The sequence below is a fragment of the Amblyomma mixtum genome, chromosome 1 (genome assembly GCF_055824585.1).
Source record: "Amblyomma mixtum isolate Tamu chromosome 1, ASM5582458v1, whole genome shotgun sequence".
In the NCBI taxonomy this organism is placed as follows: Eukaryota; Metazoa; Arthropoda; class Arachnida; order Ixodida; family Ixodidae; genus Amblyomma; species Amblyomma mixtum.
In genome coordinates, this window is record NC_143012.1 from 267,846,896 (window position 1) to 267,872,540 (window position 25,645).

General features: G+C 44.6%; 1 protein-coding gene and 1 long non-coding RNA gene across 2 annotated transcripts in view; one reads left to right on the plus strand and one right to left on the minus strand.

Annotated features, from left to right (window-relative positions):
• LOC149371642 (cytosolic non-specific dipeptidase-like) overlaps window positions 1-7,270 on the minus strand; it is a 28,257-nt gene extending 20,987 nt beyond the window's left edge. Inside the window, exons 1-5 of the mRNA XM_089580876.1 lie at window positions 7,240-7,270; window positions 5,756-5,822; window positions 4,807-4,930; window positions 3,247-3,417; window positions 307-465 (exon numbers count right to left, since the gene is read on the minus strand). Of these exons, the coding sequence (XP_089437002.1) occupies window positions 307-465; window positions 3,247-3,417; window positions 4,807-4,930; window positions 5,756-5,822; window positions 7,240-7,270 (552 nt within the window). The remainder of the gene's footprint in view (window positions 1-306; window positions 466-3,246; window positions 3,418-4,806; window positions 4,931-5,755; window positions 5,823-7,239) is intronic.
• Window positions 7,271-8,632: 1,362 nt separating this feature from the next.
• Window positions 8,633-19,594, plus strand: LOC149371643 (uncharacterized). Its single transcript, XR_016286904.1, has 2 exons — window positions 8,633-10,851; window positions 11,590-19,594. It is a non-coding gene; the product is annotated as an uncharacterized LOC149371643 (long non-coding RNA).
• The last annotated feature ends 6,051 nt before the right edge of the window (window positions 19,595-25,645 follow it).

The window sequence follows — 25,645 nt, forward strand, 5'->3', positions numbered from 1 at the left end:
TGAAGGGCTCTTGTAGTTCAGGTATTTTAACCTGCATTCTTCTGGTTAAGTCATGGAAGATGCGCCTCAACAAGATATGTGGATGGTTTGCCACTCATGTGCCCATGTCTATAGACCGTCTAAAAAAAAATTTTGTAAGGGTTGTTTCTTCGTTTAAAGTCAATGCAGAGCTAATTTCGCTATGCAGACTCCTCAGTAGCCTATAGTTAAAGGAAAATAGAGCTTTCTCGCAGTTATCAAATGCGCTGTATGAGAATTTTAAACTGAAGAAGCGTGTAGTAGCTATGAGCATACGTTTGGATTTACCTTGACATTGATGGGCGTGGATTTCGCGCGGCTCTTGCTGAAGGCGCTGAGCGCTCCTATCCAGGCGACCAGGGGACCTTTGTCGTCGGCGGCGCCACGCCCAAAGAGCCGGCCGTCCCTCTCCGTCGGGTGGAACGGGTCTGTCGACCAACCGTCGTCCTGCGTTCGCCGCAACAACAGCCCTTCTTAACCCCGCATTTAAGGTCATACAAATGGCGTAAGACTCCCCCATGAATTATCCCCCCATTTCATTAACTAGCGTACCCTGCAAAATCATGGAACATGTCATCTACTCTCAGATCATAAGTTTCTTAGACTCAAACGATTTCTTCCATTCTTCACAACATGGGTTTCGTAAGGGCCTCTCTTGTGAAACCCAATTAGCGTTGTTCCTTCACGACTTGCACACTAATCTTGACCGTAACATACAGACTGATGCCATATTTCTAGATTTTGCAAAAGCTTTTGACAAAATTCCCCACCGTCGTTTATTAGTAAAACTTGCACAGCTGAACTTACATCCTAACATACTACAGTGGATTGAGCAGTTTCTCACTAATCGTTCTCAATCAGTCTTTGCTAATGGCCACCTGTCTAACAGCCTCCCGGTTACATCAGGCGTTCCGCAAGGATCTGTACTCGGTCCATTACTCTTTTTAATATATATTAATGATTTACCTGACCACGTTTCCTGCAGTATTCGAATGTTCGCTGACGACTGTGTTATTTACCGCACTATTAATAACTCTCGTGATCAACTTAGTCTTCAAACCGATCTTAACAGCGTACTTAATTGGTGTAACAACTGGCTCATGTCCCTAAATCCTAATAAATGCAAACTCTTATCCTTCTCTCGTCGTCATAGCCCGCATCGCTTCCAATATTCCATTTCTAACACCTCGATTGATTCAGTACCATCTTATAAGTATCTAGGAGTCACCTTGTCTTGTGATTTATCTTGGCGCACCCATATTGGCAACATCATTTCAGCATCGAATAAAACGCTTGGTTTTCTCAAGCGCCATCTCCGCCTTGCCCCTCAACACGTAAAATTACTCGCATATAAATCGCTCATCAGACCAAAATTAGAATATGCATCTGCCATATGGAGCCCGCACCAAACTTATTTAATTAATGCATTAGAAGCTGTCCAAAATCGTGCCACTCGATTCATCCACTCTTCATACTCATATGACGTCAGCATTTCTTCATTGAAAGCGTTATCAGGACTACCGCCCCTTTCGTTCCGTCGTCGCATTTCAAGTCTCACCCTTTATCACAAATTATTCCATTCTTCCCTCAATCGGTCACCGTATATCACAGCTGCCGCACGCATATCTCACCGCACCAGTCATCCCCTACAGGTTGCCCGGCCACCATCGCATACTGCCACCTTTTCTGCTTCATTTTTCTTTCGAGCAGCAACGGACTGGAACGGCCTACCCCGTGACATCGTCAACATCGCTTCATCCTCTACTTTTCAAGAACATGTAACCGATCACCTTCAGTGCTAACTAATATTCGCTGTTTTGTTTGCTCATTTTATTAAGATCCCACCCCTTATGTAATACCCCCGAAAGGGGGCCTTTAAGGTAAATAAACTGAACTGAACTGAACTGAACATCCGACAATGTTGCATCTCGTAAAGTATATAACACTGTTGCGCAACAGAAGACGAAAACACACAGAACATTCAAACATATCATGAGGTCAGACATGGGTTTACCCTCGCGGCTGCACTTAATTAAACTTGGAAGCAAAGCGAGAAGATTCGCATCATCGGGCTAACTGAGGATTGGTGATATTACTTGGGAAGTTCAAGGAAGGATGCTTTCATAAAAGTGATCAAGTATAGCACTAACGGTTTCGTTTTGGGGAGTGATGAGAACTCGTTCATTACTTCTTTGCGTTGCGTGTTGGATCATTGATTAAGAAAAAGGGGGTGAGTCTCACGACAAGACCGAAGATATTCTTAGTGTTTCTGTTTTTTTCTGGATACTTCAGGCTTTCTGCCGAAGTAACAATGTCATTCTGACCAAAAAAGCTGTCTCTGAAACCTTCTCTAAGTTTTTACATTTTGGTGTACAATGCCACAACTGAAACCTCCCGAATTTATCTCTTGGCCAGTCAGAATGCAAACTAAGCGTTGATGGGTGATATTTTACTGAAAGCGGAAAGGTGCTTTGCGTGAGTGAGGTCGGCTAGAGTACTCGCTTTTATGGCTCCAAGCCGGGAGATCGCAACAATTCCCAAAATTTTCCTGAACCGGCTGTTTCCATTGCTCTCACTCTGATGTGTTAGTAGCCTGCGGGCCTCCTCCATCCCGTACAGAATATAGAGAAATCGTTGCAAAACAAAGTTTCGTTCTTCAGGACGAGCCACTGAAAGAACTATTAGCAAGGTCAAATGCCGTTGAGGAAAAGAATAGATCCTCGGCAACCACCAAGATGCGAATAATTTGAAAACAAAATGTGTGCACATTATGAGCGAAGGGGTAAGTGGTGTTCTCCAAGCGCGAACCAGGATAATAGAAGAAAAGGTAGTCTCAATTCGCGGACCAATGTTTCGGCAACAAGGCAACCGTTAATGAAGACAAGTTCGCTTGACTAAACATTGGTTAGTGAACTGAACCTTCGCCCTCTCGTCAAGTTCACCGCAGCGATTTGAAGAATGGAAGTCTATTATGGACATAGGCACAGAAGCAGCATATTATCTCCAAAAATCACCTTGGCTGGTCGTTTCAGACTGATTAAAACCAACTTAAGCACCGGATAGTCCTGACTCTGACGATGAATGAAGATTCAAAAACCGAACGGCCCAGAGGGAGACCGCAAGGCAGCGCAGTAGACACTAGTTTTCTCTCTTCTTCGAAGACTACTGTATGTGCGCTTTGTCTTTTAACTGGTAGCACCCCTCATCGCTAAAGAACATCCCATTCACCTTGTGTGCAGGGGAGACGTCCAGATGCCCATAAACACACACAGTCTTCTTTCCAGGATCCCGTCCGGTGGACCCTAGGAGAAGCGGTGGTAAGGGCGCCTTACTCCCGTCCGGCAGCATATGGTCGCCGAGGCTCTCCAAGGTTACGTGAAGTCCTTGCTCCTGCAGCTTCTGCAGGACGTCGCGATGACAGAAAACTAAGAAGGCTCAAGTCTTCTAGGATTTTTTTTTTATCGCAGCAGTTTAGAACGCTCGAATTCAGAGAAAGTGTTGGCGCATTTCCGTACTTAACTAATACCAAAAAAAAAATGGCAGTGGTTTAGCTCTGGTTGAACCTGGAGGATTGCGAAAGCAACGCGGAGAGAGAGAGAGGGGTGATGGAGAGCGCGCAGCAGCGGCGGCGGCCCCGGCACGCTAGCTATGCGCCGCTACTGCACATGCGCAACTGGCGAGCGCGGCGGCGGCACCTCTGAGTCACCTGCGCAGCGACGGCGGCGGCGCGCCAGCTGTGCGCCGTGTGACGTCACTGCTCCTCGCGCATGCGCAGTATGGCCTTTCCTCAGCTCCACGAAATGGCTCAGCGACTCGCGTAGTGTAGCTTTCGCAACAAAATGTGAGAACAGGTACTGAAGAATGTTTTCAGTTGCGCACGAGTGGCATACATGCAGATATTGTGTAATTGTGCCTTTCTAAATCATAAATGTATATTCTACTGCAAATGTTTGCTGTCGGTTTCGTAATAGGACGATTGATCGCCTTCAAGTAGACTCTTTTTTTTTTAACCCCCTCGGCTCTCACGAAAATAAACCCTACTCAATTCTATTTCACACAATGATCTTTAGGTCAGGGTGGATCTCTGTTTATACACGATAGCAGGAGAAGTGAACTGGCGGCCAGAACTCAAATTTTTCCAGAGAGAAGAATGCTTTCCCGCTGCCGCTGAGAAACTGTGCTAAGGAGGCCTGTGTTTCTGCGCCACGAATAAAGTGACTTATAAAACCCAGCTTTTAGCTTTCTGCTGTATTCATTTAGGTTTCATTACGACACACGAATGAAATGAAGGCGAAGTCGTCACCTTATTCCTGAGGCTGCCGTATGTAAGCCGTAGGTGCCAAACAACGAAGGCATAAGAATATTATCGTACATATGCATGCCAAAAAGTACAGCCCTGCCTTAAAGTTCTCACGCCATTGGGCTTTTTGTTAGGTCGACACCAATCAATTCCGACGAGAGTGAAACTCCAAGTATCTGGAAAGGGCAGATAACTTCAAACCTCACCCCTCCAGACTTTGTCTTCGAGAGGTTCTTTTTTCGAGAGGTTCACTAAACTACCGAAATGCCAATGTTTGGAGACTTTAGGGGAAAGCAGTATAAGATATTTATTGCGCATTTTAGAGGTATCTCCTTGACAACGGAAGGTTATGAAACATGTAGTATTTGGTCCTACTAAACAATGCTAAAACGAGGCAATAACCTACTAGTAAGAAAAATGAAGAAACGCGAATCCATTGGACGGCGTTATTTTTTCATGACGCGCATATTTCGCCTGGTCCCTTTTACCGTCTTGGTCTCCTCGATGGCGCGCATAACGTCCTTTCTGTGCTGCTTCTCCGCAGACACGCTCGGGATGGCCACCAACTCCTTCAGCCAGGTCAGCATCTGGCTCTTGCTGTTGTCGATGATACTGCACACGGCAGAACATGCGGTCGTTTTGCTAGGTACAGGCAGCAGTGAGTGACTAGGATGCTCTACGTTCTCGAAAGTGTGTGGAACCATGACACGAACAGAGTTAGAGCCCAGGGAGTTTCTGCGATTTCTTGTCACCAAACCGATTTCTTGTGTTTATAGGAAATGCATTTTAGTTACCTTACCAACCGCAACCTGCAGCACTCTTTAATTACGCCATTCTCTGCATAGCAACAAAAAATATTCATGGCCTATCAAATCTAATTTAATGCTGACGAATTTGCTGCTCCTCTAAGTACTGCCACACACTTCATGCTATATTAGTTTCTGCTCCATGAAGGCATTCCGCTGTATTTTTTCTGTGTTATAGCGCATGCCGGCCTGAGATATGTGCCGCCATTTCGAGACGCTGCATCAAACCGCAAATGTGCGATGCGCTGCGCATAAAACGCGCGAAGGAAGATAACCGACAATTCGGGTATCTTCCTTCTTCAGTTTTGTTTTATTTGCCAACAAATGCTTTCGTTTCTCTGAATTCGTTTGCGCATCCACTTCATTCATCCAACTGAGCTTTGCCCGGGAGGGCTCACATTAGAGGGTGTAGCCGTCATGCGCCTATGTGCTAGGCGACTGTGGAACGACTGTTTGTACTAAGATTACACTCTTTGCACTTGACCTATGTTTACAACTCAAGTGGCGACACGAAGCTTAGAAATTGCGTCATGGCTACTTTCTTGTCTTGTCACACTGCTCACAGTTGAAAAACAACAGCAAGCAAGGGCCATGAACAAAGCTATTTTCTACAAGCGTTGCAGCAACTTACTCAAATACGTCTTCTAGATCCCTAGGGATACCTTCGTCAATTGGTCCAATGCTGTGTGATTTCGTCGCTAGTAAGAGAAAAAAAGTGTAGAGCAGCGTTGATCTGCCAGCGCAGTTCTGGGCATGCAGTCAAACATGCACACGCTACAAGCGATGGAAAACCATTCAATCCTAGGTATGAGATAAAGCAGGACCAATTCAAAAGCAAAGACGATAGGAATATTTATAGGTCAGTACTGATTTCCAAAAGTGGAGAAAAACAATAATTGGTGTTGCGTTCATGCGCAGACTGTATGATTATCGTATAAAACAGTTTAGTATGACATGATAATTATACCACGGTGAGCTACCACTTTTCACTAGCTACCACCTTTCACCTTTCATAATTTGCGCCCTTTGATCTGTAGCTTCTCAGGTTGCTCATCCAACTGAGCTGTTAGCTGCATCGCCTCACTGAGTGCCCTTGAATACTGAGCAACTTGGCACCTCCCAGCTGTCGCCTGCTTTTTTTTTTATTTAATCCACGGGACTTCATGCTTGGCATATCATAATCAGTGATGAAATTACGAACTATTTTTAAAAAAGCATAAGTTCTGATAAACTTTAGAGATTTGTGTCATTTCTGAGAACTGAACGCAAGGGGCAAAGCTAAAGTGAGATAATTATATTTACCATCACTGTTTTCGGCAACGTGCACAGCCTTGTCATGGCATCACTCGCGTCACTAGCCAAGCATCTATGTGTGAGCATAAATATTTCATCGTCGTAATGCCAGCGACATAATGTAAATAGTGGATCAGCACGAACAAAGAACAATCGAAGAAGGGAGACACAAACAACGCCTGAGTTCATGTTGTTCGTGCCCTTCCTTCTTATGTCGCCCACTATCCGCGCTGTTCCAGTGTTCCAGATGCCCAACGATGGTGAAGTATTGGGGAAATGACCTATGCACTGCCGCCCGGGGAACCATACATACGTGCACACCTCACAACGTTCCACTGCAGTCTCGGCATTTGGTAGCCGCTGCACTGCGAACAAAGAAGTCGCAACTGTCTCGTAAGCTCATGATTTGCAACAAGCACAGGCGCTTCGGTACGTTAGCTTCCACTGCACCTCGAAAGAACACAGCAGCTACCAACAGTACAAGCAGGGAAGTGGAGGGTTTTGAATAACGTGCTGTCGAAATTGGTAAGCTCACGCCGAATCCTAACATTGCGCCCCCGGACGCACCTGGCTAGAAATCACCGAGGCGCCCCTCTACAACTTATTTTACCCTCACATATATTATCACTCAGCGCACCGTACTCAACGCGCGGGCTGTCTCTTACCAGCGTTTGAGACTGAAATGGCAATAGGGCTACAGCAAGACGTACACAGAAAAGACTGACGCAGGACAAGCGCTCTTGTGTACGTCTTGCTGTAGACGCTATTGCCATTTCAGTCTCAAATAATGCACCATCTAGCCCAAATTGACGTTCTTCTCACCAGCGTCCTCGCGCGGAGACGAAGCACTCATATCTGCGACAACGGGATTAGGGACGAACGCCGGCAGCCACTTGCTTTTTTACCTCTTCTTCTTCCTTCACTAACGAAATGAGTTCGCGTAAAACCGTTGCTGGCCTAAAAAAAGCAATGGCTGACACACGCATCGAGAAACTGACCAAAAATCAGGCGGCCATCAACACATTTGCAAAAAGTGACCTCGGAATAAGGAAAGTAAAATTCATTTTGTGAATTTGTGAGTAATTGATTAATCGTCTGAGATGTCGGCTCAAGTTTCCAATCTTCTTTTTCCTCTTGCTCATGATATGCATCAACGTTCAGGATTTCCCAAGAAGCTGGGAAGCTTCCTCAAAATGGAAGCTTTTGTATGACATAAAACAAGCAAGAAGCACAATTTCGGTGAACAAACGCGCACATACTATACCAGCGCCGGTTTTTAATTATACGTTCGACCTGTCCCAGCAGTTGCTTTATTAATTGTTCTCATGCTGCTATAGAACAACCTTAAGCCCGAGTTTATAGATATATTTGGTGACTTCAGCAGTCAGTATCTTGGCGGCAAGGTATCAAAGCAAACAAAAGTGATAAAACATAGTATTTTGTGCAGTGAGAACCATCGCTGTGAACCACAGTCACACACTTAACACACCCAGGGTTGTTCTGAATCAATTCTTTTGAAGTATCCGTAAATGAAAAATGTGGGCGAGGCTAGTTCAAAGAGGAACAGTTGTGCCATCTGTGTTCGTGGGGACACCATAAAGTCGTGAGCCGTCGGGACATGTAGTTCTTTTCCCTCCATGCGTCGGGAGAATGATTGCTTTTTTTTTTTTTTTTTGACAGCTCACAGTTGTCGCGTGCTCCGGCCCGTGTTGCTAGAAGTAGGGTCAAAACAATCTGTGCGCGGAAAAATGGATACATTTCACAAGGAGCGGGCAGGAAAGGGGAAACTGTTCTCAAACACGTGCGCTGCGCAACACCCCACTGTTGTTTTCATCCAACTCCCAACGTCCCCGCGCCTTCCTAGCGAACCATCCTTCCTCCCTAGCGCCTCCAGGCTCCCTTCGTCTCTTCGGGGCGTCTCTTCGGGACGTTAAACGCCAAGTACCATAACATAATCGGTTGCTTCCTCGCGGACCTGCCAGAGCCGTTCAAATCCAGCGCGCTGTCTGCTGCGTCACGTGATAGACAATACAACTTCCCTCAGTAGAATTTTCGCGTGAATTCATAGCACAGTAAATTATTATTCTAACACCGTGATTCAAAGCTACTCGTAAATTTACAGCCGCACGAGGGCACTAGCTGCTTTCCCGTTACAAACGCTTTACGCAGCATCATCAGTCCAGTTTCAGCATATGAACAAGCGTTGCTACAATACAGCAATGGCGGCGCCCACGAACAATAGAGGAGGCTGTGCCATGACCATTGCTACCATAAGAAACGAACTGATTGCAGCGTCGTTTAGAGGCCTCAGCTGCGGGAGCAAAGACATTTTGGAGAGCATCGCGATGCTTTCGAATTGCCAGCTAGACGGATCGGGTCGTTCGTGGAACCGCCCGACGATGGATGTGGTGCAGTGGCTGTGCAAGGAGCTTCGCGGCGACAAGCAGCGCGTGATCATTTGACGATTGCCTCAACCGTCGAGCTGAAGGCGCTGTGTAGTGGCGTGAGCAAGCTTGTTTAGAGCGCCGAAGTGGTGCACTTAGCTTGGCTGCTCTGTGAGGAGCATGCTGCACATGCGTTTGTCGCTTGTATATGTGTATGCAAATGGCTAGAGCGCAACCATTTCTCCAGAAACCCTGTAGTATGTGCCTCGAAATTTTTCTTCCGCAGCACATTTGAGAGTGCGATCACTGGCGACGAATATTTTGCTGCCAGAGTCGCTTTATCTACCATGTCACTTAAAAGCGATCATTAACTGCGCGCGAAGTGGATGGCACACAGGTGTTCGCGCATCTGGGCTACTATCTCCCGAGACTTGTTGGTCATGTCGACGGAAAAGTTGAGTACTCGAGCACACTTTTCCAGAATGCGGGTTTCAGTAAGGTTCCATAAATTAGCCGGAACAGCTGAGAACATGATGAAGTGAAGAGGCAGTGGTTAACGTAGCAGTGGTGCCTATTTGTTTAGCTTCAGTCTTTCTGTTTAGCACTGGCTGCCAAATCAACTGAAGATCTCATAGATAAACTCATGTTTAATGTGTTTACATTGCTTTTTCTTCTTATCATCTTCTATGCGCACTACACCGTACTTGTCTGTTTCCTTCTGTTCTACGGAGTGCCAAATTGACAAAAAGAAAGCGTGGTGTTGACAGTTTCTTCGTGTTTGGAGTTAGTGAATGTGATTGAAAAGTTGAAGAAATCAACAGCGGTGCGTAATTTTCTAAAAGGCAAAATAAACTTTTCTCACCAAAGCCTAAACAAATTTAGTGAAACTGGAGTGCAGTGGCTTCCTGTGAGAATAAGTAATTAAGCACACATACATATTTGCTTACTCGAGGACAAAAATTAGTGGTTTTGTGCCTCTACTCGCGAACTGCAGCCTGACCCTGAGGTAGTTACGTACATCTTGCTGTGAAGCATGAGAGAAACAAAAATGTAGGAGGTTGTACAATTTTTTTGCACACATGTATGGTTTCGATTGGAGCTCATGAACTATCTCTGTGGCATCTTTTCATAGCTTATTTGTGTGGATGACCTATTACTGCTACTGTGAGCTTCATAATGCGAATCGTCGGGGTAGTGAGCTGCTGTTTGGTATATGACTGCAAGCAGACAGGTGCAAATTCTTTGTGCAGAATGAACTTGCTTGTTATAGATAGGGCTTACAGTCAGATACAACTCAAGAACATGGCAGCAAATGTCCCTTAAAGGGAGCCCTCCAACCAACAGCATCAACATATTGTCATGACGTTGCAATCATCCACCTTGCACCTCTGCACATTAGCGAGCGCAAGATGGTTGGCCGTGACATCGTGGCAATGAATCGTAGTCTTGGTTGGAGAACTTCGTTTGAGGGCATTTGCTGCTGCGTTCTTAAGTTGTGCCCGAGAATAAGTGCATTTTGTTCAGGCTCATGGAAGCAGTGTACAAATAAGGTCAGCCTTAGGAGATTGTTTAACCTGAAAGCAGAATGCTCGTTGTGTTAAGTAGCGTGGTTGTATGTTTCAGGCTGTTGTTGTGCATCAACTACGAGCACACACTTGTGTAGGCTGAAAGGTTCCACATCTACATCAAGCTTCATTTTCTAGCATAGCACTGTCTGCTCTCAGTCCGTCAGTGCACTGTTAGTGCCATTACTTAGTGAATGAGGATTTTTCACTGCATTTAAATACACTTACAATGGTCGTATCCATTACAAGCCACCATTGATGCAAAGGCATTCACGAGTGTTATGCAAAAATTCTCATATTGTGTCTTCCACGACAGTTCAGTGGCCGTAATCGCACTGACCACGTCATTTGCAGTCCTCTCACTGTGTTTTGTATTTCTGCTCAGGTCAGTTTTTTTGGTTCACTATCTGAAACTTTGTTGTTGTGAAATATTTGCTGCTTTCACAGTTCGTTCCATCAGCAAAGCTGCGAGTGATCTGTCGCAGGTATGAAACACACGCATTTATCACAACCAGATGAAGTGATTCCAACAAAGTTGACTAGATATGAAGGCCTGGTTTATTTGCGTTAGCATGACAAGTGTATATGCATGTGGCTTGCACGCTACTTTTGCATGTTTACTGTCTATTCAATTTTGTGCAGTCCAGTTTTTGAAAATAGAAGTTCGCGTTACATTTTTGTCTCACAGCCTTGTCACTGAACTCCCGCTCTGTTACTTTTGCTTAGGGTGATAACTGTCCACCCTGAAAGCCATGCTTTAAATATAACTGCATGTTATTTAATTACTGGTACATCAACTTCTTGGTCTAAGAAACAAACCCAGACAAACCGCACACGTATACTGCACATATCAGTAATAAAAAAAAAACGTTTTTCAGTGTCTGCTAATATTCACTAAATGAAAATGGCATTGTGAAATTAACACCAAGGAAAATGCGCTGAATTTTCTGGAAATAAAAGCCAAAAATTCCATTTATTACCAGCAGATGTGGGACATCTGCCACCAAGCATTTGCACTACCACAGAAGCTTCATTCAGGTGTTGATGGATTTGTGGTGTGACTGTTTTTGGTGACACATAAAACTGTACAATATTGTTCACATTCAGTTTTTATAATTCCGCAGATTTGTACGTCCTGCATGTTTGGAAGCTACAGCGTACTCGAGCTTAGTTGCTTGCACAATGCCGATTAACCTCCATGAAGTTGTGTGTATCTCTTCCAGCTACAGCCCGTCACTCCCATCATCTGACCTCATACCAGGCAGTCGGGCTGCCAAATTCAACATCGCCCAGCGCTCAGCCAGAGCTGTCATCAGGCATAGCGCCCAGCTTGTGGAGGGGTGCATCAGGTACCGAGTGCTCTGCTATGGACGGGAGTTCTCTTCAAGGATTGTCACACCGTGCACTTTGGGACACCGTGGATGCATTCAGACTTGGCTGCAGTACTCTGATGACATGCCTCCTAGTGGTACTCTTGGCGGACACCAACATGTGAAGTTAAGCCGGAATGAAGCACGAGCATGTATATACCGTGCTTTTCTACTGCTCAGCAAGGTATTCCTTTACAACCAGTTTATGAATATCTTCTTCGGTAGACCCTTCACCCAGAAACATGAAAGAGGCTAGTTGTGCAGTGTAGCATAAAGTGAATGGGCAGAATATTTTCTTTTGTTCACAGGTAATGTTCGTGTTTCATTCCGGCCTGACTTGACAGCAAAAAGGAAGGCAAGGCAGGATTTGCATTGTACCGGGCTTGCAGGCAGGTAGAATAGTGATGAGATGCTCTAGATATTCATGCTAGGCCAGCATTGTTTTCACCAGTAGCTACGCTATGAACTGCTCATGTGAACATTTTCTGTGCCTCAAGTTTCATTGGAAAATGCAAGGCTATTAAGTCTTCTTTACATTTTTTTGTCCAGCTCTAAATGGAAGTACATTTTTGACATGCGATTTGTTACTACTGCATGTCATGACAGTTGGTCTGTTATAGACAGACTGCACTTTTCTCTAGTGCTGTGTTCTTTGGATGAGACAGGGCACATTGTATGGGCTTTTCTCACTCACCTGCACACTCGCTGAGTATGTACTTCAACAGATGGTTTGGGGTCATTCCACGCCAAACGTCCCAGTTGTGGTGCTCAACCATCTCCGATTTGTTACAAAAATATTCATAAATACTTACCACAGTGTGTAATCTATATCTAAAATATTTTTGCCAAAAAAATTTAGTCGTGAGATGAGCGCAGTTTGAATATTTCAAAAAGGTATGAAACACGGCATAGCTCAATAAACGGATAAAAATCCAAATTTTTAGAAAACAGTCTGCAAATTTGTATTATCATTTTCACAGATTCTAGCTTTCTATGGTTTAGATCATGTATTTTTTTGTAGTATAAATATTCTTTTGGAATCTAAATGAACTCCAAAAATCTTAACATTTTGTCATCTTTTTCGAAAAAAATATCAACTTGCTCTCGGGAATTAGGAAATGGTTGCTTGCTTCCCTAGATGTCTTGCTTCCCTAGATAGCTATTACCTATAAAAAAAATGCTACAACTGACGAAACTCAATATGTCAAAGTAAAAAAAAAAATACTGAAGTTGCAGAAAAGTGTGTTTGTACAGTAAAGACCTGTTTGGTCACTCTGAGGTGGCTCAGCTGAAAATACCAACGATGGTGGGTTTAGTAGAACAGAACCTTTCATATCTGAAATTTTAATCGAGATGATGTAAAAATTTTGAAGTTCAGCTCTCACATAGCAAGTTGCATCATCTCTTAAAACTTCTCTTAACGAGGTAGTAGTAGGTAAAGTAAGGGTTTCAACCTCCCTTTAGGCAATAAATCATTTACCACATTGGGTCACAGGCACTCGTTTATGGGCTCTTCCGTCACATCTGGTAACCTGAAGTCACGAAAGGAGCTGTCCTCAGATACATTCTGCAGCAGCTAGATTGAGTGAGAGGAAATCGGGCTGTGGGCTTCTTTTTTTCTGTTTATCTTCTTTCTTCGCATGCAGGACTGCTGGCAAATGGTAGCACTTTGTTTGCAGTAGCATGACATGGCATCAGCTTCTGTCAAGAACAAAAAGATTATTGGTTTTTGAGGAATGGAAACGTCACTGTAACTGTCTCACTTCTCGGTGGACGACCCAACTGCGCCATGAGGGATTGTAATGTAAGATAGAAGTGATAAAGAGGTGCCGTAGTGGAGGACTCCGGAATAGTTTCACCACCTGGGGATCTTTAGCATGCACTGACCTCACACAGCACACGGGTACATATGTGTTTTTCCTCCACTGAGACGCGGCCACCACAGTCGGGTTCGTACCCGGGTACTCCTGCTCAGTAGCGGAGCACCCTTACCACTGAGCCGCCATGGCGGGTTCAAAAACTAAAAGTTAGCAGAAGCTACAAAGCATGAGAAGAGAGAGTGAGTGAAATCCGGGATCAGGCCAACAAGTGTGTGTCCGAACTCATTTACACTAAATGAGTCAGGGTATTGACATTACACCAGTATTCTAAAGCTAAAACAAGAAAATCAATAAAAAGAAAAATGAAGGTTTCAATCAGCCAGTGAGGAAAGATATTACAAATGGTTTTGAATTATGTGTGTGATAAATTGAGAACAGTGCCAGAGTTGTTAAAGGGACACTGAGGAGAAATTGAAGTTGACTTGCATCGACAGAATACCAGCTCCTGATTACAAAAACGCCATTTATACTGACAACAAAGCTCTTGTAACGTAGAAAAGAGCAAGAACCAAAATACAGGTATCACCGCCACAGGCCAAACTCGCAAGTACAAGCTTCACGTCGTCACAGGACAAAACAGTGTTGCTAGAACCAATAGTTCTAGCAACACTAGGACACGAGAAGCCACAAATCACTGAGGCGCAGCAAATGCATGCGCAAATCTCATTGACGTCGCCAGATGGCGCCACGTACCCAATAGCTAAGCGCGCTCCTGCAGCGCCGGGACCAATCAGCGCCCGCTCAGAGCGGTATGCGGGCTCCCGGTATTCCGCTAACGGTAACAAGGTACACGGTATGCTAAAGGTGTCTATTTGCGAGAACTTCGTTGACGACTTCGAGAACGGGATCCATTGTAACGCTGGCAAAACGCCGGTGCAAACGTAAACGAAGCGACGGCCGCAATAGCCGATAGATGCCTTCAACGTGCGGCCGGCGGTAGCTTTCTTTTCGGCTGCTGCTGGTGGGCCGCACTGCTGGGCCACCAGAAATCACGGAGTCTGCGTTACGTCTTGCGCACGTCATGTTTCACGTCACTTAGTCATGTGTCGTCATAGCAGAATCCCAAGTTTGAATCAGAGCGGCGGGAAAAACTTTTTCAACTTCGAATCCAAATTTCTTAGAAATAAATGCATCTTTCGCTGCTGGCCCAGTGGCAACAAAGCCATGAAATGCCGAACTATCGGATTTTGCTATAAAAAAAATATTAATAGAGCTCTCCTCAGTGTCCCTTTAATCGAACAAAGTCTACCTTTTTGTTTCTGTAGGAAGTGAGTGCCATGTCTGGGCCCTAATAATGTTCATCTTGCGTACAGAAATCCATTTGAGCTGCACACCATAAAGCAGCACACAATTAAAGGAGCAGAGGCACCAAAATTTTGGATGCATGTTTTTTCTTTTAAAAGGTGTGCTGGTCAGTGGTATACATGAGTCACGACATGGAATTCACCTATGGCAGCTGATTAATTCATTATTGAATATTTTTCTCGTGTTGTCCTAGTTTCGGTTTCAAAAGGCGGACAACGGCTGTGACATACAAGATGTGTTCAGGTCACGTAAGGCATGCAAAAAACTGTGACATAATCACTGTTCGTTCATTCTTTTTTCATTCCAACTCTTGAGCAGGCTTGCATTAAGACTTGATGTAATTAAAATGAAGAAAGCAGTGGCCATACTGGAATTTTTGTATGCCTCACCTGACCTGAATGTGTCTTGTATGTCAGAGCCATCATTTAACTGTTGTATGTCACAGCTGTCATTTAGCTGTTGAAACCGAAACAGCATGACACAAAAAAATTCAGTCATAATTTTTAAACCGCTTGTTGGCGCAATCCACGTGGCTTTCTATGTTTTCTAATGTGCTGTGCATCATTCTAGAGAGCGAAAACACAACTAAAATTTGATGTCTCTATTCCTTTAGGACTTGAAAACTGGAGTTCTTGTGCAGATTGTGCCTCAGCTGTGAACTTCCGCGTAGAGAATGTTTAAAAATTCTGATCCTAGTGCACGCATTTGAAATGCATACAGTGCATCTGATTTTGTCAATATTTGATGCATTCTTGCCTACTTGCTAATATGCTGTGCCATCAAAGTGGGCATCTCTCTACACAATTTTTTGTTCAAAGTGCGTACAGCCTTGTCGCCATATTTTGCGCACACCACTTGCTTGCTAAAACCAGCCTGATTCATTCCTCTCTAACTGTTGCTTGTGTGTGAACTTACTTGTTCTTATTTGTTGTTGCTTTCTAATATTTCAGAACCGAATGCTGGTTTTCTTACTATAGTACATTGCTGTCCCTAGGGTTTAATGACTATGTTTATCGAAATACTGTTCTTTGTTGAATGCTGGTTGCCTGCCTGTTTGCATAGTGTTTTCATGGTTAGAGATATGCTTCTCATGCCATCCTTTTTTTAAAGAGTGCTAGAAACATTGCTGGCTTTACAACTATACTTGGTTCAAAAATGAAAACTGAAGACTGTTCAGAGTTTTGTGGCAGGACATTTGTGCAAAGTGAATAACCTTTACAGTTAGGAACAAAATGTCATTTACTTGTTTGGTCAGGTTTCAGTGTTAGTCACTGCAGTGAAAAATAGATTTCCCATGAAGTTCTTCAGTCCTGACTTCCTTTTCTCATTAGGCAGGCTGTGTTGGAGGGCTTGTTGTGCTTTCTTTGGTGGTGCTTCTTTGATGATGCCTGTGCTTTGCAGTGACCTTGCCTGTGGAGTGTGGATACACATATGCAGTTTTAGAACATGCTAAAAATGGCTTTTCAAGGTGGGACATTCTTGGTAGATGGTTGTTTGTATACTTATCAGGGGAGGTGAGTCCTGCTACTTTTGTATGCCATAAATTCATGCTGGAACTACACAGGCCACCTTCCATGTTTGCTCTTTTTCCAGGGCTATAGGTATTTTGAAAATTTTGTTACTTTTAAAGTATTTTATGTCTGGTTGGTTGTTTGTAGTCTATGTTGATCGCGTTATCTTGAATTCATTCTTGAAGGCCAGTTAGAACGTGTTGCCTCAAGATGCACATTATTGTGAAGTAATGATGTGTAGACCAAGCTATTTTCACATCTTATTGTTCTATTTAGTGAGCTGTTTATTGTTGTAAATGCTTTTGTATTATGGATTTCTTTGATTTTTTACAGTAGACTCTTTCTATATTGCTTTATTTTTGGAAGGGGAGGGTCTAGGTATGAGCACACTGAATTTTGCCTGCTCCTAAAGGCTTACAAAACACTTGTTTCCTGGCCAAGAAGTTCACCATGTTTCAAGTGGTTATTCTTGTGAGTGTAGAAAACTGCAGAATTAGACGCGAGCAATATTTCTCAGCAATGAATGAAAACTAGGGCTGAATTATGGAAAAGAAAGCAAAAATTGTGATATTCAGAGGCATCTTTTGTTTCATAATGTGTCTTGCCCTTTCTAGACCATTTAATTTAGTTTTGGCATTGGCACTGTTGACTTGTGTACGTCGGGGAGAAAACCTGCTTGAGGCCTGTATATATTTCCTTTTCATTTTGTGTGGCAAAACAGAGTCTGCATTACACTGCTCACCTTTTTACTAGGGGTGTGCGAATATCAAATTTTTCGAATACGAATCGAATACGAATACTTGATTCCGAATATCGAATCGAATATCGAATAATCAAGGACAGACGCATTTAACCACTACAAAACATTTATTTGAGCAGCCAAGAACATCACAGTTCAACTATCGATGATTAAATGAACACAAAAGGTGTGTGTAGCTGCACAAAAAGTATCAAAGTCTCGAACATTATTCTTAGAAGAGCGGAAATATCAGAGAGGATGGCTAGTACACAGCATTGATTAAGGCTAGCTTGCCATCAGCACAAAAGTGCGTTGCTGGGATGAACATAAAAGGTTGTCGTGAAGGAAAACCAGCTGCTCCACATGGTCAGGCAGAAGTAGCTCCCTTCTAACTGAAACGACTCCTCCAGCCACAGAAAATGCCCTCTCACTTGGCACTGACCTGGCACGTATTGCGAGGTACTTCGTGCACAGCTCTGACTATAGCAGCTTCGCAGGTATAGCCACAAAAAAGCTCACCAGCGCAGTCAGCTACGGCATGGCCCTTGGAGGAAGGAAAAATTTTTCTTCCTCAAACGAAAAAATGTAAGGAAAAATTTTCCTTCATCCATGCGCATTGCTCTGCGCGCCGCCATGTTGTTATGTCTCTGTCTATAGGGCTTGCGGACCGAAATGAATGCCGGTGCTCTCAATGAATATTCGGCTAGATACGAATATTCGCGTCGTGTCAAATAATCGAAAGAACACGAATACTTGGATTTCGAATCGAATACGAATACTAAAAATATAATATTCGAAATATATTCAAAAATTTCGAATATTCGCACACCCCTACTTTTTACATTATGTTAGTAAGTGCGGAAGAATTTCAGATTGACCCATGCCATTTTATAGCCGCGCTGGTTGAGAGCATCAAATGGGGCCTGGTTTCCTCTATCCATCCATTAGATCCTCGATCCTGCGCTAAAAGACTGTAAACACAACTTCATACCTTGTGTATCTGCTTCCAGAATGAGATTTTCTTTTAAAGTAAGGTGCTTTAATGATAGCATTTCATGCATTCTGGTGCACCTTGTGACATTTTGCTTGTTGAGAATGTAAGTGCTTTAATAGCTGAGTTTGAGGTAGCTTGCATTGTAATTGAGGGCATCTGTTAGGCTTGGCCATGCTTGCTGGTTTTGCTGACAGCGTGAACTGCTGATTAACATGTTCACTGCAGCAGCGATTTCTGGAGCCTTAATCGTTGTGCATCATGGCCCACTAGTGGGCCATGACACACAACGATTAAGGCTCCAGAAATCACTGCTGCAGTGAACATCTAGTGGGCTGCCCTTAAATTTCCTTGGGTGCAGCATGACCACCAGTAAGCCACCCTACCACTAGTGAGGCAGTGGTGAAACTTCTTCTTTCAGCCACCAACAGATCATAGTAGTGACTTTGCACGTGTGCATGCTTGACCTGAGCTATCCCACATCTTCATCGCTGGGTAGCACAGCTTGCATACACAGTTTTATCCACCAGTGACCCAGGACCTAGTGAACGTGTTAATGTCCAGCTTTTCACTTGTATCACTCATCACTTGCTAGATATGTTTCATATTTTCTTTACTTTCTGTATGATTGTCACGAATTTTGCCAAAGATTTTTTTTCTTTTGTAAGCAGCATATGTTCTGTTTGTTTTTTTTGTGTCAGTATGATGTGTTCCAATAAGTAAAAATTTTTGAACTAATGTGTGAAAAAAATTTTATGCACACCATCCTGAAATTGGCTGTTTTCAAACCCACAGCAATAAAAGAGTTAAACAGTTGACCTCTACAAACAAGATAGAAGGATGTTGTCGAGTGTGAAAACAAATTAAATCCGTGGCTTGGAGTAGATTCCTTTCAGCATTTTGTTTAGAGTTACATTCCACTCCATATATTTCTTTGATGCAGGGCCATCTGCTCTCAATGTCATCGTGCATCGGACCACCATCCCACCTGCGACATGTCAAGTGGGGCAACGGAGACGCCAGAATAACTGCCAGATTTTTAAGCCATACCAGTGCCAGTACTGCCCTTATAGGACAGCTTACCGTACCAATCTGACAAACCACGAACGCACGCACACGGGTGAAAAGCCCTTCCACTGCACCTTATGTTCCAAGAGCTTCAATCAGAGGAGTCACCAGCGGAAACACATGCTGACACACACTGGGGAGAAGCCATACTGCTGCACCATGTGCCCAAAACGCTTCACTAAGCAACAGTATCAGTTATCACATATGAGAGTACACATGCATCCAGTTCTCGGAGGCTTGTCGTGAGCACATGTTTGCATTAAATGCAGTGTTGTGTATTTTGCTCTTGCCACATTTTCTGTGACTATTGATGTATCGTCCTCATGTATAAAATAAAATATAGGGTTTCTTTTATTTGCCTGCCCATAGGAACTGTATGTGCACTCATTTCGATCATGTGTGCAGTTTGTGCATATTTGAATGGCATTGTGCAGTAAATGCAATAATGTCATGCATATGCTGTTTCTTTAGTGGCGATAAATAATGCCAGTATTAGTGACAGGGTGGCTAGTGACCTGCAAGGCAATTGTAAGGAAGATTCTTTGCACCTGGAAATATCAAGGGATTGCCAGTGATACCATCATGAAATTGACTGAGACCAGGAAAATGACCACCTGAAATTAACTATAGTCTGCCATGATTCACAACAAAACTGCGCGTGCCCAGCGCGTGACTCGATACCGCAATGGCATGACTTTTTGTTTTGCTTTGAACGCATATAAGGCATGATATCCTGAGGTTCATTAACGTTCACTGACATTGCACAGTACACGGGCCTCTAGCATTTCACCTCCATCGAAATACAACTGCCGCGGCTGGGATTGAACCCGCGTCTTTCGGGTCAGCAGCTAAGTACCATAACCACTGAGCGCTGAAGTGGATATGATATCACGCATATAAGGCATGGTAAGGAATAGAGTAGTGGAGAGCTCTAAGTAATTTAGACCATTTGAGGCTCTTTAACGTGTACTGACATTGCACAGCACATGGGCACCTTTTGTGTTTTGCCTTCAAGGAACACGGCAATTGAGAATTTTTCAAGAATATTCGAGTCTACTTGCGGCCAATTTTTATTGCTGTTATCTGCCTAAAAAAAGAAAAAAAGCATTCACGTATGCAGTTAATGAAAACATCAGATGGTTAGAAGTAAAGGAAAAGGTAGCCAGTTAGCCTCCCATATTAAAGAGCTGGAAGACCAGCAATGATTGCTATGATCGAGCAGTCTAATGAAGGTTCTCAAAAGGTACTAATGAGGCTTCGAATGTCTTTAGTCGCGAGCAGCAACACAAAACAGAATATGCAGAGCTCGCTGATAGCTGAAACAGCTGAAGTCAGCAGTGCCCTGTACTTGGGCAAAGGCACTCGTACAAATGAGCCCTCTATGAGGCTTTAGAGCTCACCACTAATGGCAACTTTGATGTTCCATTGAGGAAATTTTCTCTCAATTTTCAAAAAGAAATCTTTATAGATTTTCAGGGAATTTAAGGAACATAAGTCGTTTCACCTATACCGAATTGCAGCAGTGATTAGGCTGCTGCCGGGGAAAAAAAATAAGCCTGAAATAGGGATTTTTGAATCTAAATGAGGGAATTTTCTTTGAACACATGGAACGTATCACAGCACTGTAGTAATGCAGCCCGCTGCTGGATTTTGTGCTATAGAATCTGCGAGAGCGGTGTTAGGCTGTTTTTATTTAGTCACTAAAAATGCCATTTAACTTCTTTTGTATCAGTCAACCCGGCCGGGCGTGCGCGTCCAAACTTACTTGAACATTACACTGAGCAGTGCTCACAATCTACAAATGATGTAGAAGGTTTTTGCATATTGAATCAAGATCGATGATGAATCAAAAGCAGGACACAGGCCCTTATGTATGGGCCCGAGCCTGGCCCCGGAATGCACTTGCCGGCCCGCGGAGCGAGCCCGTGCAGTGTGCAACAGCTATCTGTAGTCGAAGCCAGTACATGTCTTCATGGTATTTTGTTCCATGACTTTTCTTCAAACCAAGACGCTCACTGCGTGGAATAAAAAAAATGTGCTCAACCTAGCGATGTCACACATTGTGTTAGCTCTTCGGTCTCAAGCCCAGGCGTGGCGTCAGTGACAAAGGGCAGGATATTCAAAAATAGAATGAAATTGATTTCGAAATTATGTCATACTCACCTTGGTCTACTATATGTCGTTCAAATTGAGGAAGGAGTTAAAGCGGGTAGTGGTTTTGCATGCGTGCATGTGTGTGTGTTAAGGGTCTTAATGACATGAATTTCAGCTGTAAGTTGCCTGCCGGTGTAAGATCGCTCGCATTTTTCTAGAATTTCTTTGAGTAAGCTGCTGTATTCAACATTGGAGTTTATCAGGGGTTCCAGCAAAGGTGAACCAAAATTATTTAAAATAGGCTTTTTCATGTATGAAGGTGGCAATCTGCGTTGGCGAGCATCAAAAAACATGTAAATAATGTTAACTAGTTAGCCACTGAACTAATTTCTGGTAGTTAACTTTTTAACTTTAACAGTTAGGTTACTGGTTGCAATTAAAGAATTGTAGCCGGTCGTTAGTAACAGTGATATCAGTTTTTAGAATTTCGAAAAGGCAATTACCATCGCCGCTGGGGCTCAACAAAATTTGCTTTCTTAACTAGTTACATGTACTCGAAAGTATATATTGCCTGCATGCTTTTCGAAGGTGCATGTACTTTGGCACGATGCAGACAAATTTTTTTTAGCCATAGCGCGAGGATAATCACTTTCTAAATTCTAAAAACTGATATGACTATTACTAAAGACCAGCTACAAATCTCTGATTGCAGCTAGGCACCTAACTCTAATAGTTAAAAAATTAATTATCAGAAATTAGTTAAGTGGCTAACTATTTAGCATTATTTACTTGTTTTCTGACGTGCCCCAACGCAGGTATTATTGTAGAACAGAAGCCGCCTTCATACATCAAGAAGTCCATTAATAAAACTTTTGCTTCACCTTCGCTGAAACACCCAACTGTTGTAGCTAACGAGCCCTTCAACCACCTCTCCAGTGTGTCGGGTATGGTTCCGGCGATTAGAGTTCGCGTCACCGTACGTAAACATCTAGCCAATAAATTGCACGGTCCTACGCCGAACATGAAAAAAAAATAGAAATTGGTTTTCAGGAAAGGAAATGGCGCAGTAACTGCCTCACGTATCTCGGTGGACATCCGAACCGCGCCGTAAGGGATAATGGAGGGAGTGAAAGAAGAAAGGAAGAAAGAGGTGTCGTGCACTTTTGGATAAGGGAGCGAGGTGAACTTACGCTTGTTTTATTAAAGTGATTTTTCCGTTTGACTCATGGGCGTCCGGAAGGGGGGGGGGGGGGTGCACTGAAATTACGGATATTATTTATGCACTAGTTTCTTTTTGATGCTAACCTACCGCCGCCCCCATCCGCGGACATCGGGTGCCCCCCCCCCACCCCCCCCCCCCCCCCCTCCCTGGAAAAAGTTCTGCGGGCGTCCTTGGTTTGACTTACGCGTTCTTAAAGGGCAACTGCAGAGGTTTTCGAATTCGGGAGGCTAAAAGGTCGAATGTGCGAAAACCTGCAGGTAATTAAAGCAAGAGAAGTGCTTTACGACGGCCTTCGAGCTTCTCCGCAAAGTACAGCACCAAGTACGGGATGATGATGATGATGATGATATCAACTTTATTTTCCGCCAGATAAGGAAGCCCCCTACTCCCTGTCCCCGGCACGCAGGCCTTGGTGACGGGGGCCGGGACGTCCGCGATTAGAAGCAGGCGAAGAGGTCTTAATTCCTCGCGGCTTCTTCCGCCAGGCGGATGGCTTGTTGCTGTAAAGCAGGGGCCTCGCTCCGCAGCAGGGCTTCCCGGGTTTCTTTACAATTTATGTTTTCTTTAGCCCCTGGGGAGCTAGCGCATTCCCAGATTATGTGGTCGAGGGTCCCTCTGGCCCCACGTACAGTGCTTGCACTTATCGTTTTCTTTGTTATCTCTCTGAACATGATATACCCAGACCGGGTTTACGAAGTTCCCAGCTTGGAGGCGTCGCCATGCGATTACCTCCTTATTGTTTAGACTTTTATCTGGTGGTGGCACCAGTCTCCTCTGTAACCGATAGTTTTCGACATTCTCCGTATAATTTTGCAGACGCTCGTCCATGTTCCGGCAGTCGGGCGGCTCCACAGCTACCCGGAGAGCTCGGGCTAACTCGATTGTGGGCTGCGTCGACGTCGTTCCAGGAACGAACACGTGTGCGGGAGTCCAAATTAGACTAACTTTTCTATTTAGCCGTCTACTGGCCAGAATCGCTAAACGGCCGTTTATAATTTTGGAAAGGGCGTAGGATCTCGCCGGAAGCGGCACCAAGTACGGGGCACACGCGGGGACGTCATTACGGTACCGGTACATTTCCAGCTCATAGACGCTTGCTTTAAAGGAAGAAGACCAACGCTAGCGAAAGCAAAGCCCGCCGAGAGATGTTTGGCAGCATCCAACGACGCAAGGCAGTGTACGTGTGGTTGAAGACATTTGTAAACTTAACCGCCGCGGTTGCTCAGTGGTTGGGGCGCTCGGCTACTGAGCCGGAGCTACCCGGTTCGAACCCGGCCGCGGCGGCCGAGTTTTTATGGAGGGGACACGCAAAGGCGCCCTTGTGCTGTGCGATGTCAGTGCACGTTAAAGATCCCCAGGCGGTCGAAATTATCCCGGAGCCCACTACGACACCTCTTACTTCCTTTCTTCTTTCACTCCCTCCTTTAGCCCTTTCGTTACAGCGTTGTTCAGGTGTCCACCGAGATGTGGGACAGGTTCCTCTCCTGTGGTTCCATTTCCTCTCCTCAAAAAACAGTTTACCACCCGTTACGTCTTACTGAGCTTCTCTGCACTCCTCTTGTGACATGAGGAGAAGCCTAAATTTAATCGTCGATCAAGACGCCGTTTTAAATGCCACCACAAAAAAAAAAACGGCATGTTTTATCACAGCCTATATACGAGTAGATTTTAATCCTTGATTATTGTGGAATTATCAAAATGTGGTCTGGTTGCCCTTTAAAACAACTGCACGTGAAGTCGCCGCCCAACAAGGTAGCGGTGAGAGCATGCAGGACGAAGGCGATCGTTCGGGTCTCCGCCTTGCTGATAGAAAATTGGTGTGGAGCAAGGAAAATGTGCTTCTTGTGAAAATGTGCCACTTCTCGGTGATCACCTCAACTGCGCTGTGAGGGAGGGGATAGAGAAGGTGCCGCAGCGGAAGGTTTCGGAATAATTTAGACCACCTGGATATCTTTAACATGCACTGACATCGCATAGCATGCAGGCTTAACGCCTTTTACGTTTCGTCTCCATCGAAACGCGGCCGGGATTGAAGCCGTGTCTTCCGGCTAATTTAGGTAGGGGTGAACAGTGAGATGGTTCCTGACGTATTGCGGAACCTTGTGGGAATTAATGAGAGGTGGACCGATCGGTCGGAGCTGGAGTAAGGCTATAGAATGTGGCGTCCAATATGGTAGTGGAAGACTGTCTATGCGGTGTGCTTCCGTCAGCTCACTCAGCGCGGTGTGGACTCCCATGCGTAATAGACGAAGGGTGTTTTTGTGTTTGGGCAGATTTAAGGCCGCCTTGTAGGCTTGTCTGATTAGTGCATCGACCTTCTCTGTCTCCGTTTCGGTGAGGTAGAGGTAGGGCAAGGAGTACCATTCTGCTTATCACGAATGTCTGTACCAGTCTTCGGAAGTCGTGTTCGCGCATGCCGCGGTGTTTACTGGCTATGCGTTTGATCCGACGAATGATCTGGTGCTTGGAGGCATCGAGTTTGGAGATAGTCTCCGTAAAGCCCGTTGCCTTGCGGAAACATGCCTATAGTACGCGAAGCTTGTACAGTGGCTGCCTAACTATAGTGATGAGAAAGTAAGGGTTATCCCGTTTACGTGGGGTTGGGTGGAGCAACAGGAGCTCGGACTCCTCAGGGGAGCAAGCGAGGCCTATGGAGGCCGCGCACTCCTCCACCGCATTCGCTCCTGCCTGAAATGTTTCTTCCCCGCTTCCGACACTGCCTGTGGTGGCCCACAGGGTAATGTCGTATGCGTGGAAAGAATGGGAGAGACTCGGTATCTGTGATAGTTTGTGTGCCATCGGGATGAGTGTGATGTTAAAAAGAAAGGAGAGAGTACAGACCCTTGAGGCATTCCTCGATTACCCAGTGGGAAAGCGGGTGATTTCAGGAAGCCGACCCGGAATGCTGCTGTGCGATCGCGGAGGAAGCGGCGATGTAGGAGCGCTTTCGACTCCCGACACCAAGATTGGACAGAGCGTCTAATATGGCGTTGTGTCATATACGTTGTAAAGGCCTTTTGAAGGTCTAAGGCCAGCAGCGCTCGAGTTCGTTTGCAGTGCCCCAGGTGGAGGATGTCTTCCGATATCTGAAGCATTATG